Source organism: Nasonia vitripennis (genome assembly GCF_009193385.2).
Source record: "Nasonia vitripennis strain AsymCx chromosome 4 unlocalized genomic scaffold, Nvit_psr_1.1 chr4_random0007, whole genome shotgun sequence".
Taxonomy (NCBI): domain Eukaryota; kingdom Metazoa; phylum Arthropoda; class Insecta; order Hymenoptera; family Pteromalidae; genus Nasonia; species Nasonia vitripennis.
Window position 1 is genome coordinate 878,537 of NW_022279643.1, and position 19,925 is coordinate 898,461.

Consider the following 19,925-nt stretch of genomic DNA (forward strand, 5'->3'; position numbering starts at 1 on the left):
ATCGGCTAATTTTCACTTTTAAGGGGTAAAAACCTCCCCTAAAGTTAACCCCCAAAAAGCGTTTTTTTTAAATATCTCGGCTTAAAATTAATATTTTTCAATGAAACAAATTGGAGGTTATTTCTTACAAAAAGCGCAAGTATTTCATGGTGATTTGAAGAGTAAGGGTAGCATCCCCTATTTTTTAGGGGTTGAAAACATATATTTTTTGGCATAATTTTATAATAAAAATGTTTAAACCGACTAAAAAACATTGGAAAAAATGTTTAAACATCCTTAATAACAAAATTTAGTTGACGTCTTTCGGTGTTTTCATAAATATTACCCCTAAGGGGGTAAACCACCCCTAACACAAAATAACTATAAGTATACTTCAATCCATAATATTTTGTAGAAGGTTTGTATATAGAGGTTTTCGAGGTCGCTGATTACAAATCTGTTATCAGATTTTGAAAATTCAAAATGGCGGATCCAATATGGTGGATGGAAATATCGAAAAAAAATTTTAACTTTCAAAAAAACTTGTTTACAAATGTGTGATCTTTGTAGCCTGTACATGTGAACTAAAGAGCCTTAAACCCTAAACCCCTAAAGAACAAATAGGCTAAATGGTTGTGCATTTTAACCAAACGACTCCAAACCCCTAACCTCCAGACAAGCCGAAGGCCTATGCTTTACCGTAGACACGAGTATAGACATATTACCGATATTTTATTCTATCATTTTGTATGTAACAAATAACGTCTTGTTTTATGTTTCAATCAAAGATTATTTATTTTTCTGCTTTTATAAATTAGCATAATTTCAAAAGTAATTTCATAAATTATAAAGTATTTCATAAATTGCATAATTATATAATTTTATAAATTCAAAAAGTCCACACTTTTTTGCAAATGAAAAAACATAGGTTAATAAAATTAGTTTATCAAACTCTTTTGCGTTTTGTAATAAAATTTAATGTTGTCAAACTTGGGAGTTTTTCATTGTTACAATTATTTCGTAAGCCAAACATTTTTTAGATGAATTCTCGAAGTAATGATTATTGTATCTATAGTAAAATATTTACAGTCTGGAATTCCATAATAATACTATTTGATACGATTTAATGAATTTATCAAAAAATCTAAATTTAATAATAAATATTATTCTAATTATTATTATTATTTTTCATTATCATTGCTATTATCAGTATTACTGTTATTATTGCTATTGCAATTATGCTTATTCTTCTTCTTCTTATTATTATTATTATATTACTATGATAATTTTTGTTATTGGTAAAAATACATAAAAGAATATTAATACTCGAACTTCATTTGCAATTAAAGAACACGTTGTTATTGAAAGGGAATTTTATATGCATTCATTAGTTTAATGAATGTTATCGTACATTCAATGATAATTCCACAGATAAATGTCTTTCACTCATAAAAGTTGTTGACAATATGTGCGAATCAGTATGTTCTTTTTTTAGATTGTTTTCATCGAGTGTTCACCTCAGCTGCCTGTGTTATTTTTTAGGCAGTGAGTGAGTTTTGTGGGTATTCTAGTTCGATGCCGGAAAGTACGAATAGTACGTCTTTTTGTTTGTCAGTGGTATCATACAGTTGTAGAAAATTTTCTTTAGTGATTTTATATAGATTTACATTATTCAATTTCAAAGTGAATAAAAGTTGAATAAAACCAAAAATAGAGTTTTCCGAACATCACAAAGTGGAACGAGAATTCTTCTCCAATGCATAAATTAATGATTTGATTCAATTTACATTCACTCGTTTTATTCTGGTAGAAATGTAGCAGTCGTGCCTTACATGCAAAAACACAGCTTGTATAAATTTTACCGCTTGTTTTCATTTTAGATTGAAAAATGAAAATTAATCCGTTAAACGTTCTAAACTTATTATTAGCATACTTTCAGGCGTTAAACATACCAGATAGTGTCACGAATTATCACGAAACAGAGTTGGCCGAAAAAATAAAAGAAATTTTAATAGATGCAACACATGATTTCAACGATGTAGAAATGATTACTGATGACTCTTTGGATTTTCAAGAAGAGTATAAAGACCATAATGTGGAAATAATTGAAGATGAAGTGCAACATCATTTTCCTGATCCGGATATAGCACCAACAAATCAATGTACAGCAGATAATGAAGAACTAGATTTTGAATACAAAAAAAAGAGCTGTAGAATTTTGGAGAAGTAGCAAAACGAAGCAAAATTTAAGTCTCAAAACAGTGCAAAACAGATTCAAAAAAGTATCATCTATTAGTCAGCTACGTCGTTGGGCTCATTCAATTAATAAAGGTGGCTAGTATAGAGAAAAAGTAGCACAAATTTGTCAGTATACCCTGGATAATTTTCAAGCAGCTCTCGACAGTGGTTCAATTATCCATGATGAAGATATAATTCGATGGGCCTTACAAGCTAAAAAAGAAATTGGTTTTGATGATATTAGATTCAAAGCTTCTAAACATTGGTTACTCAAATTTAAGCAAGCACACCGAATAGTTTCTAGGAAAATAAATAAGTTCATAACAAGAAAAACACTAGAAAGTAGTGCAGAACTTACGGCTAAAGCTGAAGCATTTATCGATGACGTTAAATCGTGTATACCAAGGATTGGACTCGAAAATTTGTATAATATAGATCAGAGCGGATTTCAGCTAGAAATGCATTCTGGAAGAACATTAGCAGTAGAAGGAGAAAAGCAAGTGCAATGTCTGGTACAGTCAATTTCAGCAACAACGCATAGTTATACTATACAGCCACTAATATCAGCTACTGGACAACTGTTGTCACCGCTATTTCTTGTTTTAAAGGAACCAAGTGGCAAGTTTGGCCCTATTGTAGAACAAAACATATTTAGACTAGAAAACGTGTACGTGGAAGCATCCAAATCTGGAAAATTAACAACAAGTAAGGAAACTAATAACAATTTTTACATTGTAATATCGTTGATCAGTTAATTAGTAAGTCGTTTAATTGCAGATCACTTCAAAATCTGGTTGGAAAAAATATTTTATCCCTATGTAGGCCATCACTCAATACTATTACTTGATTCTTGGAGTGGTCATTGTGACAAAGTTATAGAAGAAACAATGCCACAAAATAAAATTATTAACATAAAAAAATTCCAACTGGAACCACAGGAAAAATACAACCACTTGATGTCTATGGATTCCGTATTTGGAAAAACTTTGTCCGAACATTTTCTGATAATGTAATGTTAATGGATCATGATATGAATTTACATGTGAGAAATAATATAATTAAACTTCAATCATTGGTTCACAACCAACTGTCTTCACCGAGATATATAGATTTGTTTAAATATTCCTGGTATAAAAGCGGTTACGTCAATGAAAAACCAGATAAATTTGATAATCCTATAGATTTCAGTTTTGGAAAGTCTTGTGCAACACATTGTGAAATAGAAGGGTGCACAAACATTGCAATTGTAAGGGGAAGTATCTATGAAAAAACCGAAAAACTTAATTTGTTTATTATAGATGTTTACAAATTTTTTCCAAATTTTTTAGTCGTTTAAAACTTTTTTATTATATAAAATTTTTTTTCGATATTTCCGTCCGCCATATTGGATCCGCCATTTTGAATTTTCAAAATCTGATAACAGATTTGTAATCAGCGACCTCGAAAACCTCTATATACAAACTTTCTACGAAATATTATGTATTGAATTACATATTTACAGTTATTTTGTGTTAGGGGTGGTTTACCCCCTTAGGGGTAATATTTATGAAAACACCGAAAGACGTCAACTAAATTTTGTTATTAAGGATGTTTAAACATTTTTTCCAATTTTTTTTAGTCGGTTTAAACATTTTTATTATAAAATTATGCCAAAAAATATATGTTTTCAACCCCTAAAAAATAGGGGATGCTACTCTTACTCTTCAAATCACCATGAAATACTTGCTCTTTTTGTAAGAAATAACCTCCAATTTGTTTCATTGAAAAATATTAATTTTAAGCCGAGATATTTAAAAAAAACGCTTTTTGGGGGTTAACTTTATGGGAGGTTTTTACCTCTTAAAAGTGAAAATTAGCCGATAAAAAAAAATACGTGTCTCTTATTTTTTTATGTTCTACAACATATATGAAAATCATCAAAATCGGTGAGTTCGGGTTGGGTACCTTTCCTTGTAAGAACAATATGTTTAGACTACGAGCACTTTCATCGGTTTCTACTTACAGTGAGAGGATGATGAAACAGGATGTGAAAGTAAAACATAAATGACTCTGGATGTCAACGGGTATATTGATAAAGTTCTTATATTACAGTATTTCAGATAACAGGAATGTAGAAGCAAGTAAGCTATTGTAAGTGAGAACATTTTAGATATTTAAGATTGTAATTTATTCATATTTTTACCCAATGATATTTGACAATTGTTTCAATAATTCGAAGATATTCTAGAAGTACATGTTTGATTGCAAAATCCTGAACCAAGAGAACGCTTAGTTCCGAATCTCTTAACATTTCTTGAACGCAGGCGTACTTTTTTATCTCTTAAAAGTTTTTTATAAAACGCATCCACTAAAGCATCGTTCTTTTTGGAATCTCGTGAAAACTTATTACAAAACGTGCGTAAGTTAGGTCTATTAACCATACGATAAAGAAACATAATGCAGTATTGACCACACACTTGCGAATCGATGCTTTGTAATTTTTGCTTATTCCACTGATATCGTTTACAATTTCTTTTAAGTCTTTTAACATGATGTTGTGAGATTGGTGGTAATCCATAACTGTCAAAGTACGTTCCGTAACCATTTGCATCTATGTAAATAGCAATCCAATGTGTTCCTCGTTTGGTGTAATCATCTGTGTTTGCGATAATAGCCGTAGGATGTTTCATAACATTAGGGATTCTATCTGCAGCGTTTACACCAACTATATTGGCAGCTAATGGTTTGAGGGCCCTTAGCAGTTTACGTGTATTCATTGTTTTAGCTATGATCAACTACGTCGCTTCCACGCCCACTATAAATAGATGTTGCTGTTCTAACACGAGAATGAAGTTTATAAAGCGTCGCTAAATTTTTGCGCTGAATCTTGGGTTATATCCTCGGCAATAGAGTGCAAGCACTTTCTCAATAAATATGCCTGGTTGACAGCTCAATCACGAGTGTTGTTTATATCTTGGATACTGTGATTTAAACACATAAATCTGTCCCGATAATTCTTTTTTAATTCTTGAAAAGTCGGCGCGTACATTTCTTCCACATTCACAACTTCACGAGACATGGCAGTTTCCAAATATCTCCAATTATCGTGTCCACGAGTAAAAACACGTATAGCCACTTTTGCCACTGGTTGTAAATGAAATTGCAATTGTTCCATTCTAATGTCAACTTCATACCAGCGGACACCATGAAACTGATTAGAGATGTATTCGTTAGACCTTTTTATTCCAATAGACAATTCTGCGAAATTGTGGGGGGCCTTAACGATCCAGTGTCCAATAGCTCTATTTTTTAGACAAAGTAAAGCCACTTCTTTAGGAATAAATTTGTTATGAAGATCTCTCAGACCTTGAACGTTAATAATGTAATCCATGACAGTTTAAGAACGATTAGCAGTAGTAGCAGCAGAAGGTAAAGTAGCACTAGTGAACTGTATAAACGTTTAAAGAGAACTGAGCATAGTGTGTCTTAACGTTAACGATGTAGAAGGCGCTGCGGTTGTTTCTCTTTCTATCCCCACCATCTCTTCCTAAGTATTGAAATCCGTTATGATTTGTCGACTTGAATCTATTTCCAAGACATTGTCATATTCGGCATAAATTATGCAGTTAATTGTTGCTGCTAGAGCGTGTTCAAATTTGACTTCTACTCGAACACTACCATGCTTGATAAGATTCCAATGAAATGATGAGTTTGCAGATAAATCAGGTGTTAGATCAAAAGCAAAAAAGCAATAGCCCTTATTGTAATCTGTTCGTGTAACCGTCAGTGATTTATTCAGAAAGTGTATTCCCGTACCAGAGAATAATGTATGATAATATTCTACGAATATTGGATTACTCCCCGTAAATCGTGGCTGTAGTGGTTTGCTGGGAATCTGTACTCCATCCACATAAAGTGAAAGATAGTTTATGTTGAAATGTTGAAAATTAAATGGATTGAACTTTCTATTCCCATTAAATACTCTATTATCTACGAAACCGATGATTATTATTTTAGGAATCTAGCCTAGGATAACATTGTCAAGTGTATCGCCATGAACACCACTGTGCAATGTAAATGCTTTTACTTCTACGTGATTTATTGGATATTTAGCCGTGGGTTTTGCGAGAGTGTTCGCATGTGCTAACATAATCCCTGGACTCACTTTAACACGACGTACAATCAGTGATGCTTCTTTAATATGTACGTTAAATTTGTCGTTATCAGACGCATCCATCAAGCAAAAAGCATCCTTACTTCTCACTAATCGTAAGCGTAGTTCAACACCATTTAGCAAAAACTTATTTTGATTAAAAACATCGCAATGTAAATGTCCAATTAGATGAACAGTTTGGCCGTTAATTGAAAAGTACTGACGATAAACGTTTCCCTTATTTGCGACTGCAGTGACTTGGGTGGTGTCTCCATATGACCAGGAGTATCTAAATACCAGAGTGCTGATGTAAGATGAGAATTCATTGTAGGCGCTGAATAATTTAGCAGTGTTTCGATGTATGCACGGTATGGATATGCATTATTTGTCGGTGATACTAGTTTTTGATTAAAGAACACATCTATCTGATTAAAGAGTGAGTGTAAAAGATTATTCACTGGTGCTACCTTAGAGTACTCTGTGGCACTCTCATTAGCCGCAATTGGAACATTAGGTAATATCTGCAGGCGTATACTGAGCATTGTATGCGCAAGATCAAGATACTTCCTCCTGGAACTACAAATTCCAATGGTCCATCGTCGGTAAGAGATGAAACGGGCTTGTAATGTATGAATTGTGAAATTTCCACTGACGTTTGCGTCGGTGGTAAAGTAAATAAATCTAATCCAGATTTCATGCACTCGCATGAGTTTGAATGCAGAAAAGCCATAATGTTGATGTTTATCCAAAAATATCAGAGACACTGCGTTTCCTCTTCTTTCTATTTACTTTCTTTTTTTCGAGCTTCTAACTTTATTCTTACTGACACGTCTTTTCTTCACACTACCGCTGGTGCTACTGCGTCCAGTTATACGACTCTTACGCGACTGACGTTTTCACTTCTTACCACGTCGCTTATATTCAGATCCCTTCATCATTTCAGCTATTTTATCTGCGGCCTTATGTTTAAGATTTCGACCAGACTCTCATGCACGCGTATTCACAGCTTGTTTAAAACTGAGACCGTGATTACCCACATCATCTAATACATTTATTCCTGCTTTTATAGCTTTTTTACCTACAGCTTTGGCACCACTAGTGAGATATGGTAAGACTCTTCGAAATAAACCAATCAAGAAATGGCCTATACCGCCGTGTCCTCGCTGATAGCTTGATCCTGCAAACACTCGTCGTACACCTTCTCTACCTAGCCCAGCACCAATTTGATCGGAATAATATTCTACGTAGTAACTCATTTTTGTTTTTCATGCTCTACTGACAGCGTTCAAAGTGAAGTGTAACTGTCAACGTCCCGTACTCGAATGGTATATGATTACCATGCTGATCTCTTATATCTATTGTAACATTTTGAAACGTGTTGTTCAGCAGTGGTATGTAATTAGGAGGTGCAAATTGTTTGACCATAGTTACACCCAGTTTATACTTGGAATTATCCAATACCACTATACGTAAAAGTGATGCTTGAATATCACCGACTGTGTATAGAATGCAAATATCAGAGTAGACAAAAAATTGATCTGATATAGCTCTTGCTAAACAAGCAGTTCTGTTCACTGTGATTGTTGTATATCGTGACTCTGGTGACTGTGGTTTCAAGGTTATAAAACCTTCTAGCCTATACTTCTCATTCTCAAAGCCAAATATACGTTTAACTTTTTCGCTAAAACTATAGTAATGAGCTTCCTTACATTCGCAGATTTTTCGTAGGTTGTAGTAGCCTCTTTTCTTTTTTGCTGGCGCTATAAGTAGATGTCCGTGAAGTTCAAGTACATTATTTATAGCCTCCGCTAGATCTTTTAGGCTGTCGTAGACACCAGGTGGAAAAGAAGTATCGCTGTACTCTAAATTTACAAATTCATGCGTGTGTTCTGTCGCACTTATTTTCTTCTGCTTCTGCTTCTCATCGTTATCGTTATCGTTAGCTGTTGTTGTTGTTTTTGTACTACCGCTACTACTAGTTTTGGTAAATATTATTTCGCATTCATCTTTTTGAATATGTACCATAGTGCATGGTATATGTATGTCCGTCAGTGTAACAGGCCAGTTCCCAGATAGCCGGACTTCATGAGATAGTTGAGTGTTAAAGCAAGGCGTAGTGTTATCTGGAAAATATTTCATACTACTGTTGCTTGGTAGTACCAAATAAAATTCTTCGCGAGACATGTTTCAGATTTCTACGATATCGTTTGCTTTAATCCACGAGTTAAATTTATCTGGATAACCAATCCACTTCACAAATAATTTCTTATTTACTCCTCGACCTTTAATCTTAATTACTCGTTAAATTTTGAATTCCTTATTTTTTGCTACACGATCATCACCGACACGTACGAAAGAATTCATCAATTATTTCTCCATCTAGATCAACGAGTTCGTAGATATAAAGATTCTGTCGACGTGAAACTCTATGTACTCTAAAGATCTCTTCGCTGTAGTTCTTCTCGTATCCTTTGTCGAAGGTACCTTTTGCTCGACTGATGCGAACGAGCTCACCTACTCTACATATACCTACTCTAAACTGTTTACGCTGACTTAGTGCTCTTTTCTGTAAATTTTTTCTAGCCTCATCGGCGTTTCGCATATTCACTTTGGCAGGAATCATTTTTATACCACTGTGCAGTTTGTGATTGTAGGCATAAACAATATTTTGAATAACGTCAATATATCTGTGTGTATTTTTATGTGTGAAATACCTAAATATTCTTTCTTTGAGGGTTCGATTAAGACGTTCCACAACTGCTGCTTTAACGTCAGGATTACGTGCAACTCCAAAATGTATATTATGCTGTTTTAAATATTTTTGAAATTCCGAACCAACAAACTCTTTACCTTTATCTGTTTGTACAAGTACGGGTGAGCGACCATTAGCTCTTTGGATTTGATCTGGATTTTATCAAAAGCACTTACGACGCTCTTGACACTTTTGTCATAAAGCGGCTCGACCCAAGCGTATTTACTAAGAATATCTATTACGACAAGAAGATATGCAAAGTTATCGTTGTAATTTTTGAGAGCTTGCATGTCACACAAATCCATCTCCCAACAATCATCCACATTACTGACATTGTACATGATTCTAGGAAATTTTCTCCTAATAGGACGAGGAAGCGTGTATGCATCCTAATTGCTTAACCAAATATTAACGTTATTCTTATTTGTTTGCTTATTAACACGAATGAGGTTACGTGCACCTGCGTAGCCTGCCTCGTGTTTAGTGTCAAAATATTTTTGAAGCAGCAAGTCTTGCACCTTGCTCCAAAGTCTGAACGCTCTCCGAATTATCTCTTTTACTTGAGGGTATTTTGTTCAAAGCACGTTTGAAATTTTCACTAATTGACAATACAATCGGATTACTTATGAATTTAGACGGTGTGTCAGACGATGCTATAAAATTAGCAAGTTGAAATCTTCCAGTAGGTTCTTCATCTGTTGCCTTGCTCTGAACAGCATCCTCCACCAAATCTATAATATTTGACTGAGGTATAACTTTACCGTCGATGCTGACTGTACCCGAATTATCCCATTTGATATGACGAGGTACAGTTGATTTCCAATGTTTAAGCAATAAACTAGATTTCCTCACATAACCCTTAGGTATACTTGTCAAAATTACCTCATCAGACAAAGGATTTAATGTATCCTCATTTTCAATCTCCATTTTCTCATCAAATCATCAATAATCAATAATTTTTTCCTATCATTATCGTTTGAATAGTCTGAAGGCTGAGGTAATCCCTCGTGAAATTCAACAATTTTCTTTTTGCTGTTTATACTACCTTCTGGTATAAAGTCTGTTTCGTACGTAGATTGCCATTCTGCGTAATAGAGAAGTATACGATCGAAAGTTGGATTACACATAAGCGGTAGATTAATTCATTATTCTTATATCCAAAAGGTAGAGACTTACGTGATGTAAGGTATCGTCGTTTTTTCAATACAACACAACATGTTTTCGATTCTTCACGCGTTACAACTTTATGCATTTTAGTTCTTCTGATAGCTTTGAATTTTAAGCATATTTTACTATATTCATCATTAATTTTTGGATTCGTGATCTTCGTTTGCAAAGGCATCGTTAATCAAATTCTTAATGCTATCAAAATTAATTTTTACACCGTTTGAGAAGTTTAATGAGATACCTTTTACTTTACAACATTCAATTTTATCATCTTTATTGGGTGTTACAGCTGTATAAGCGTAAAACTTTGGTCCTCCGAAACAAAATTACTTATATACGTATTCTCACCATAACCACAAAGTTCATCTGTCATATCACCTAGTTTAGAGCCAATAAAAGGTTTATACTCATCCGGAGCATCGTCATGCGAAACAAATATACAAGAATCTGTGTCATAATAAAGAACACGATCTCCTAATCTTCTCAAGTAATTATATAGTTCTAAACGTACTTGAGCAGTGGTGTAAGCCGCAATCATGACACTCGTATGCGGGGCAGGAGTGACAGCCTCATCCTTGTATTGCCAAGTCACGTACAGTATCTCATCATTAATTGCTAGTATATCATTAACATCTCTTTCCGGACAAGTAAGAAGTTTTAAAAGAGATTCACGTGATTTTACAACTTCAGTTTGTTTCAAATTACTCCGTTGTCCAAACTTACCCCAAAACGAATTTAAACAGAGCTTAGCAACAGCTTGTAACCCTGAATTTTTTTCGATATTATTTTTATCCAAAGTTATACCCTCATCGAGTCTATACTGTTCAATGTATTGTAATTTAGTTGCTTCGTTAGTACACCATGAGGGCCATCCGCTAGCCTCTTGCTTGATTTTTAAGAAAGTATTTACGTATTTAACAAAAAGACCTCCGCTACCATCAATTTGATTATACTGTGTCATCTCATATTGCCAAATAATATAAATTTTCGTAATACCGTAACCGAGTTCAACAGCTTTACGCAACTCATCAGCAACCCAGGTGCCCGTGAATTCACGCATTTTTGGGTCTTCGTGATTGCAGTCACACTGCTGCATTTCTTCGCAGCATGAGCGGCAAAGAGCACAAAGAAGACGTCCGTTCATTTTAATTGGTAAGAGTGGAATGTGCAGGTCGTGCGGTGGTAAGATACTACATTTAACTAATCCTTCAATATTGTTGAGATTATTGTTATTCCCCTGCGTTAATTCGTTGCAGTCTTCACCCAATGAAATTCGCGGATGTCCTACGGAAAATCGACCTCTATTACACACGTACGGATAAAGAGAGCATATATCTGTATATTGAATTTTTTCGTTATTTCCGATCGCGTACTCAGTAACTATATTCTCCGTTCTACCTCCAAAAAAAGCATCGCGTGGATTCAACGTTATACGACTCATAAGAGGATACTGTGTTACATATTCGTAGATTTCGCGATTCTTTGCTTTTATCCGATCAAAACTACATTCCCATATCTCTCGAACTTCGTAACCCAGGGCTTTTATTTTTTGAATTTTCCGAAAAGTATTCTCGTACGACTCATCCATAGTTCTACCGTATGGCATTATTTTATCTCGTCGTTTATTAAAGCAAATAGGGCAACCGTGTGTGTAACATCCTTGATATTCAAAGACCTTTAGCATTATCATTTTCCGGAGGTAAATAGCCATCTACACGAAACCCTTCTGGAAGCATAAATTCACGTGCTCTATCCGCGTATATGATTTCCCGACCAATCTCACGTTCACACTGTAACAGCCACTGTATTGACTTTTGCGAATGATTATCAGCGCGTCGATATCCACCTGCTGGAATGATACCGATAGTTTTTGCGCGTAAGAAATTTTTTCTATACACAATGGAGCATGCAGAAGCTATGGTCGTTGCCTCTGTAATCGGACAAGTATTCCCGCACTTAATGAAAATTTTCCGAAAAGCCATGCATGCAAGTCTTAAAATTTCTACATCCATACGTCAATAATCGAGTATTTCACGTTGAAAATCAAACCCGGTTTTCGGTTCTCCTCATACCATACAATAAACTTTTCCCTCTCAGACGTCGACATAGCATTAGGTGCGTAGAACAATGCTTCAGGTAAAGCCCCAACATAATTTTGATTTTCTAAACTATTGAATAGATAAGAAAAATATCCTTTTTTGCTAGCTGGCGGTAGAGAAAAGGTTTGTGGTAAAGCACTTAATTTCATGTGAAAATAGTTTAAGCTATCAATAAATTTTGTTCGTCCGCATTGAAGCATAATTATATTTTGTCCATTCAATATTACGTTCGGTACTATTGAGGTATTTTCAACGATTTCTCTCAAAATAAATTGCGCATCAAACCCACGAGAGTTATGAGCAATACAAATTATTTGACCGAAGGTTGTTTTCTCACGTACTGTCAAACCTATTAATTGTTTAACTGGATCATCGCGAAATATATGCTCTCTTACACCACACGTATGGCATAGTATATTTATATTTTCATTATCCATGCAATCATAGAAAACCTGTTGTACAACACATAGATTTGGAATGTGTATTTTTATCTCTGCATGTTCACGATAAGCAGAATCTTGTCGCGTCTCAAAGTCATAAAAAATAAATAAGTTATTCTTTGGGGATTTACAATTAATCTATGCGTTAACATTACGTCCAATGGGTTGAGTATAACAGAGCTGATTTATATCATGTTTTTCGCGACATAAGTTGCACCAATTGATTCCACACTTGTGCTTTGACTTGTAGATATTAATTCGTTTGCAACACATATTACAATCTTTTACTACATCGCATATTTTTTTATTATTTTTTTTGTATGACCCATCTATTTTGTGACGGTCTAAACATATTTGTCCGTAAAATTCTCTGTTACATTCTACACACTTTATAATATCTATATAAGAATTACACGTTGGTGCACAAAAACACCTGTCACATTTGGCTGTGCATCTATGCTCATCTACGTATCTATAGCTTTTATTACAATGTTCGCAGAAAAAACGATTGCGTGCAGCACCGGTTAAATTTAATATTGTATCGAAATGTCGCCTTCGCTCATCGTACAAAAGATTTATAACGTCAAAAGAATTTGAATTTAATAGAGGTCTTCCATCGTAAAAGGGCGGTTCTCCACTTCCAAAAGATAAACTATCGTATATTACAATAGCGACATTTTTTGCAACATAATACCGCTGATACGTCTCTATTTCTCGTATACCGCACCCGTTTGCAGGGTTTACGACGTTTGCATTAATAGTAAGGAGATTTGCGCGCTCTTTTTGCATACCACGTCTGCTATCTCTGACAATATTCCAAGTATCAATGGCTTCGTTTGAAAAGAATTTTTTATACGTCATAAAAGCCTTCCCGACAATTAAAGCTCTTGGCAAACATAAATTATCGTTATTTCTTATAGATACACCCGATCTCTGAGCTAAGTTATCAACATTTATCCTCTGTCTACTTCCACCTCGGCCACCATTAGGTATATTAACAAGTGTTAATGTTAGAATAAAGCTCTCATCTATTTGAAAATCCGCATTACTCTGAGCTAATCCGCTTATTAAATTCCATAAATCATTGTAAAAAAAATTATTTACTAATCGTACAGATAACTCATCCGGGCCTCGGGCAGAGTTTAAACTTCTAACGGAGACACCAATCGTGTCGTTTTCATTACATAATGAAATTATATAAGAATAAATATCGCGAATAACTAATTCCAACTAAACTATCGGATTGCTTCTTCCGGTGGAGATCGCTTCCTCCGGTGGAGATCTTATTTTTAGCACAATACGTCTACCTTCTATTTTATACTTAGACATATAATGCGAATTTTGTTGGAAAATATCAAAACGATTACCAGGAGGCTGGATATCCTCATCTCCTTCCTCATCGACTCCTTGATAATTCATATTATCGTCTGTTTCGCTTCTCTCCTCATCCTCCTCCTCGCTGATCTCCTCCTCCGCCTCCTCATTTTCCTCACTGGGCTGATTATCCTCTTGTTCGTAGTCAGACAAATTATCATTATTGCTGCTTGAATTTTCAATTCTTCTTCTTTGTCCTCTACCAACTTGAATAGAAAAATCACTTTCATCGGCCTCGTAATCCTGCGATTCTATCGGAATCTAGCCAATTATGGTCAATCGGCTTAGGCGAGTGCGTGATATCGAATGACGTCTGTCGGAAACTCTCCAGAGAGCCGAGCACCTTCGTTCGTGGTGGGAGGTTCGAGAGAGCCGAGATGGACTAGTTCGATAGCGCGTGCTATACCCCGGTATGATGTGCCCAGTCTGGTACCTCCTACAGTCATGTGTTGGGGCCATGCCAGCTGCCCCTATAGACAGGGGGATCCGGGTTGTCGGACACATGCTGGAATGAAGAAAACTACTAAACATGGAGACCAATAACAAACATCAAGAAAATACACAGGAAATCCTGGAATTGGAAACCCTAAGGGTGCCAACAGCACAAGACGGTGGATATCCAATGAGGGCGGCGTTCTGATTGGCGTAGGTTAAGAGTGATGATAAAATGGAATCACTTAAAACGGCCATCCAAACCGCCATTGGAAAGGCAGGCACAGTCAGGCGAAAGATCTCCAGAATCACACTGGAAATTAGGGACATCGACAGTCTTACGACGCAGGACGATGTCCGCAGTGCTATCACAGCCGAGACGGGCGAAGAAGATGCCAAAGTCCATCTGTTCGAGCCGAATACGAGGGAACAGAGGGTGTCAGTGGCCGAAATAGATCAGATTAAGGCCACCGCTCTGCTCAAAAAAGGGAAGATCCGTATCGGCTGGATAAACTGCCGAGTGAGGGTTCGCGCGAACCCCACGCGATGTTATCGCTGCCTCGGTTACGGACACATAAAGGCGAGATGTAAAGGACCCGACAGGAGCGCCAACTGCTGGAAGTGTGGAGCGAGTGGGTACAAGGCAGCACTATGCACTGTGCCAACCCAACAAAGGTGGTGTTTCTTATGCAAAGACGCTAAGATGGCCAAGGACAGGACGGTGCATGCACCGGTACGTGCGCGGTCTTCCGGGCGGCCTTAAAAGCGGGAAAAACGCAAGGATAATGGCGCGGATACTTCAAGGCAACCTGCACAGAAGTAGGCTCGCCCACGATCTCCTACTGCAATTTGTCGCAGAGGAGAAAGCGGACGTCCTCCTGATAAGCGAACAGTACACGGATCGAGACACACCCGGCTGGGTGTCCAACGATGCTAGAACCGCCGCAGTCTGGGTGCCCAGGCGCGGTATCGCAGAATAAGGGACGGGAGATGACTACGTACGGGTAAGGGTGGGCCGCATAACTTAATTCAGCGTATATCTCTCACCGAACCTTACTGCGGCGGATTTCGCGATACGACTAGGGGTGCTAGAGGACACATTAAGAGACGTATCCGGGGAACTCGTCATTGGGGGCGACTTCAACGCGAGGGCCACGGAATGGGGTATGACGATAACGAATTGCAGAGGCAGGGCCATCCTCGAGATGGCAGCTCGACTAAGCTTAGTGGTAGCAAACGAGGGAAATACCACTACCTATCGCAGACCAGGTTTTGGGGAATCTATACCGGACGTAACTTTCGCAAGCGAAACGACAATCCGCAAAATCAGGGTTTGGTATGTCATGGAGGAATATACTGCAAGTGACCACTAATATATACTTTTTGACATCCAGGACGACCACAGAAACAGGACCAGAGAAAGAAAAACGCAGACGCCACGGTGGAATACCCGTCGCATGAACCGGGACAGACTTGCTGAAGAGATACAAAGGGCGGAGCTGCCATCAAATGGGCTCCCTCAGCAACTGAGCGGACGCGAAAAAGCCGAAGCACTAGTAGAACGTACAACACGTCTCATCACGGAGTTGTGCGACGTAGCTATGCCAAGGGTGTCTTGCGGCCATATAAGACACCCGGTATACAGGTGGACGGAGGAAATCGCAAAACTCAGAAAAGATTGCTTTCACGCTAGAAGGGAGGCTCAAAAAGCTCTGAAAAGAAACAGGCCTGAAGCCTAGGACTTGTACGAGAGACACGACCGGGCGCCAAAAAGGCTGAGGGACGCGATAAAGGAAAGTAAGCGACGCTGTTGGGCAAAGATTGTCGACGAAGTGGAGAAAGATCCGTTTGGCGACGGGTATGCGATCGTTACCCGAAAGATAGGCGAAATGAAACAAACGGAGCCCATGGAGGCAGAAGTGATAGAAAAGATAATCGATGGGCTGTCTCCCACATACCTCATCAGACCTCAGGTAGAAAGAACGAATGTGCCGATAGACGATACCCCCTTTCACCGAGGGCGAGCTTATCGCGGCAACCTCATCCCTGAAAAGCGACAGAGCACCAGGACTGGATGGTATTTCGGCGGAAATGCTGAAAGTCGTCGCAATCCAACGGCCGGAGCTGCTACTGGAAATGTACAATCTGTGCTTGATACAGGGTGTATTCAGCTCGAGATGGAAAATGGTAAGATTAATCCTTATCGAAAAACCGAAAAAAGAAGCGGACGCGGACACTTCTTATAGACCATTGAGTCTATTGGATACGATGGGAAAGGCGGAGGAAGCGCTGATGAAACCGCGAATACTTAGCGCCGTACGCGAAGCGGGAGACCTCTCCGATAAGCAGTATGGCTTTAGAAAAGGACGATCGACCACAGGGGCCATCAGAGAGGTAACAGACGCGGTAAAGAGGGTAGAAGAGGTTAGACCTACGACTAGAGACATCGTAGTTTTGGTAACGTTAGATGTAAAAAACGCGTTCAACTCAGCAAGATGGACCGACATACATGATGCCTTAGAGTCTTTCGGTGTGCCGCAATACATTATGCGTCTTACAGAAGATTATCTGAGGGATCGCGTTATAGAGTATGACACGAAGCAGGGACGTAGAAGAAGACCTATAACTGCAGGAGTAGCATTGGGTTCGATCTTAGGGCCAGGCTTCTGGGGCATCTTGTACGACGGGCTTCTAAAACTCGAAATGCCGGGAGGCGTGATGCTTGTGGGATACGCAGACGACGTAGCCGCGGTTATAACGGCACGTAACGTGGACATGGCGTAAAGTGCTATGGTGGATGTCGTAGCACGGCTTGACTTTAGCGCTTAATAAGACCGAAATAGTCCTCCTGACAGGAAAGCGCATACCTACCATCATACCGATGAAGGTAGGCGGCGAGACTATAACGACGAAACCATCAGCAAAGTATCTAGGGGTAACTCTGGACACGAAGCTGAACTACGGAGAACATCCAAATCGCGTCTGTAAAAAAGCCATGACTAGGATAGGTCAGCTTAGCCGACTCATGGCCAACGTGCGCGGGCGTAGGCCAACAGTCAGGCGGCTACTCATGGCGACCACCAACTCTATTCTATTATACGGAGCAGAGGTGTGGGCCGACGCGATGAGTATGAATAAGTATCGGAACAAGATAACGGCTGTACAGCGAAGGGGGGCCCTTAGAATAGCATGCTCCTACCGGACGGTCGCGTCCGAGGCATCGATGGTACTCGCGGGGGTAATCCCCGTGGATCTTCTCGCGACTGAACGCAAGCGGATCTACGAGGCTCGCTTAGCGTCGAATATAATCTCGATCGCCGCGGAAGAAAGAAAAAAAAACAATGCGCAATTGGCAGACTAGGTGGACCGAATGTCCAAAGGCTAGGTGGACTAGGATCCTTATTAAAGATGTATGCCCGTGGGTGGACAGGAAGTGGGGGGAGGTTAACTTTTACCTTACCCAGTTTCTCTTCGATCACGGATACTTTAGAAGCTACCTGTTCGCGATGAACAGGGTGGCATCACCGGGGTGTAAGTACTGCGGTGACGAACGGGACGACGTGAGACACACGTTTTTTGACTGCCCCCGCTGGGTTGAGAAACGTAGAGTACTGGAGCTGACGATAGGGGCGTTCACGCCCGAGACTGTAGCTGAAACGATGCTTGATAGTAAGCAGAACTGGGATGAGATAATGGCGTACGTAGAGACGGTTCTCCGAGCGAAGAACAATGACGGTTGCTTGCAAGACTAGTTGTCGGCTAGAATAGCTTAAGACAGGCGACCCCCCGAAGGAATGAGAAAGCGGCTACCGGGGGGGTTTTTGCGGCCTTCTGAGAGCGGAAGTTTTAGTGAGTATGCCTGGTGTTGTCTCACACCAGGAGAGCCTCACACACGGGAAGTCTCGCACGGCTCCTGTCATGGTGCATTATGCATTCCTCCAACTCTTCGGATAAACAAAAACAAAAAAAAATACAATAATAATAATAATAATAAAAACAATAATAATAATAATAATAATAAGAGATAACGTACTTGCATTCAAGAAGGAGGTTTGGCCTACTACATACGAGACGGTATCGGTTTTTATACACTTCAGCACTCCAATAATACTGAAATCGACGAAACCGAATACATTATACTTGAATTGTTGCACTATCATAAGAGGCAATTTTAATTCCAACTTTCTTGACCAAAGCAATTATTATGCAAAATTGCCTCTAAGCTGAATTGGTTTTAGAGTAAAAAGTAAAAGATAAATATGAAACGAAATTAATAGTTAAAAAACATATATGGGTTAAAGGTTGTTTTGACAATACTATACAAAATAATAAATTGGAATATTAGGTTTAATTTTTTTGTGAACGATGTAAATACATTTTCTTTTTATTTGAAATGGATTACAATAAAGAGATCAAAAAGAGTTTTAAAGAATTAAATAGAGCGTATCAGTTAGAGAATGAAGAGAATTATGAAGAGATAGTTTTTGCAAGAAGATTAAGAATTATTGGAAATAAATTAAAAAACTTAATAAAATCAAGAGATGGGGAAATAACAGATTCAGAAAAAAGATTGATAGAAGAAAAATTAGTAAAAACATTTGCAGATAGACTTAGAAATGAAAGTGATAGAGAAATATTTGTTAAAATTGCTACAGACAAAGGTACAACTAAAGAACATCCAGATAAATTTATTAAAGTCCAAGAAAATAGTATTGCTTTAGAAAATAAAAAGTTTTTAGAAAAGGAAAATGATTATACTAATAAAATTAGTACAGAAAAAGTAGGACATATAGGGAATAGCAAAATAGTTGAAGATGAAACATTAATACAAAAGCTAAAATTTTGAATTCAGTTGAAAATTATTCCGAAAAATGTGATTTTAAGAGCGTATATTAATTATGATGAATTAAAGGTGTTGATGATCATTATGTATATCATTTTCTAATATTAGAAACAGTAAATCAAATTGAAAGATTTGTCAAACAATGTATCAAATTATCAGATATAGTTCATTCAGAGTTAGAAGAAATTTATATTGAAAGCGGTAATTAACAAAGTTACAGGTGAAGTAAGAGATTTAGTAAAATGCAAGAATTTCGAAACAATAAATGAGTTGATAGATCATTTGATGATAGTTTATTTAAATAAGAGTATGTAAAATATATTTTGATAAAAGTCATTATAGTTATAGTAATATTCAGGAATACTTACAGTCAATTTTACAATTAAAGAAACATTTAAGAAAAATCTGTATGTTTAGATTAAGTGAAGATATTGCAGATTTAACTGAACAAAAATTAATAGATTATTTT

General features: G+C 37.5%; 1 protein-coding gene across 4 annotated transcripts in view; it reads right to left on the bottom strand.

The window, feature by feature from the left end:
* The window catches only part of LOC103316546, a 463,261-nt gene that overhangs the window by 23,706 nt on the left and 419,630 nt on the right, over positions 1–19,925 (bottom strand). Inside the window, exon 10 of one of the 4 annotated variants that reach the window (XM_031929966.2) lies at positions 18,647–18,723. The exons of the other annotated variants lie outside the window; for them this stretch is intronic. Coding sequence (XP_031785826.1) covers positions 18,647–18,723 — 77 coding nt within the window. The remainder of the gene's footprint in view (positions 1–18,646; positions 18,724–19,925) is intronic. 4 annotated transcript variants of the gene reach the window in all.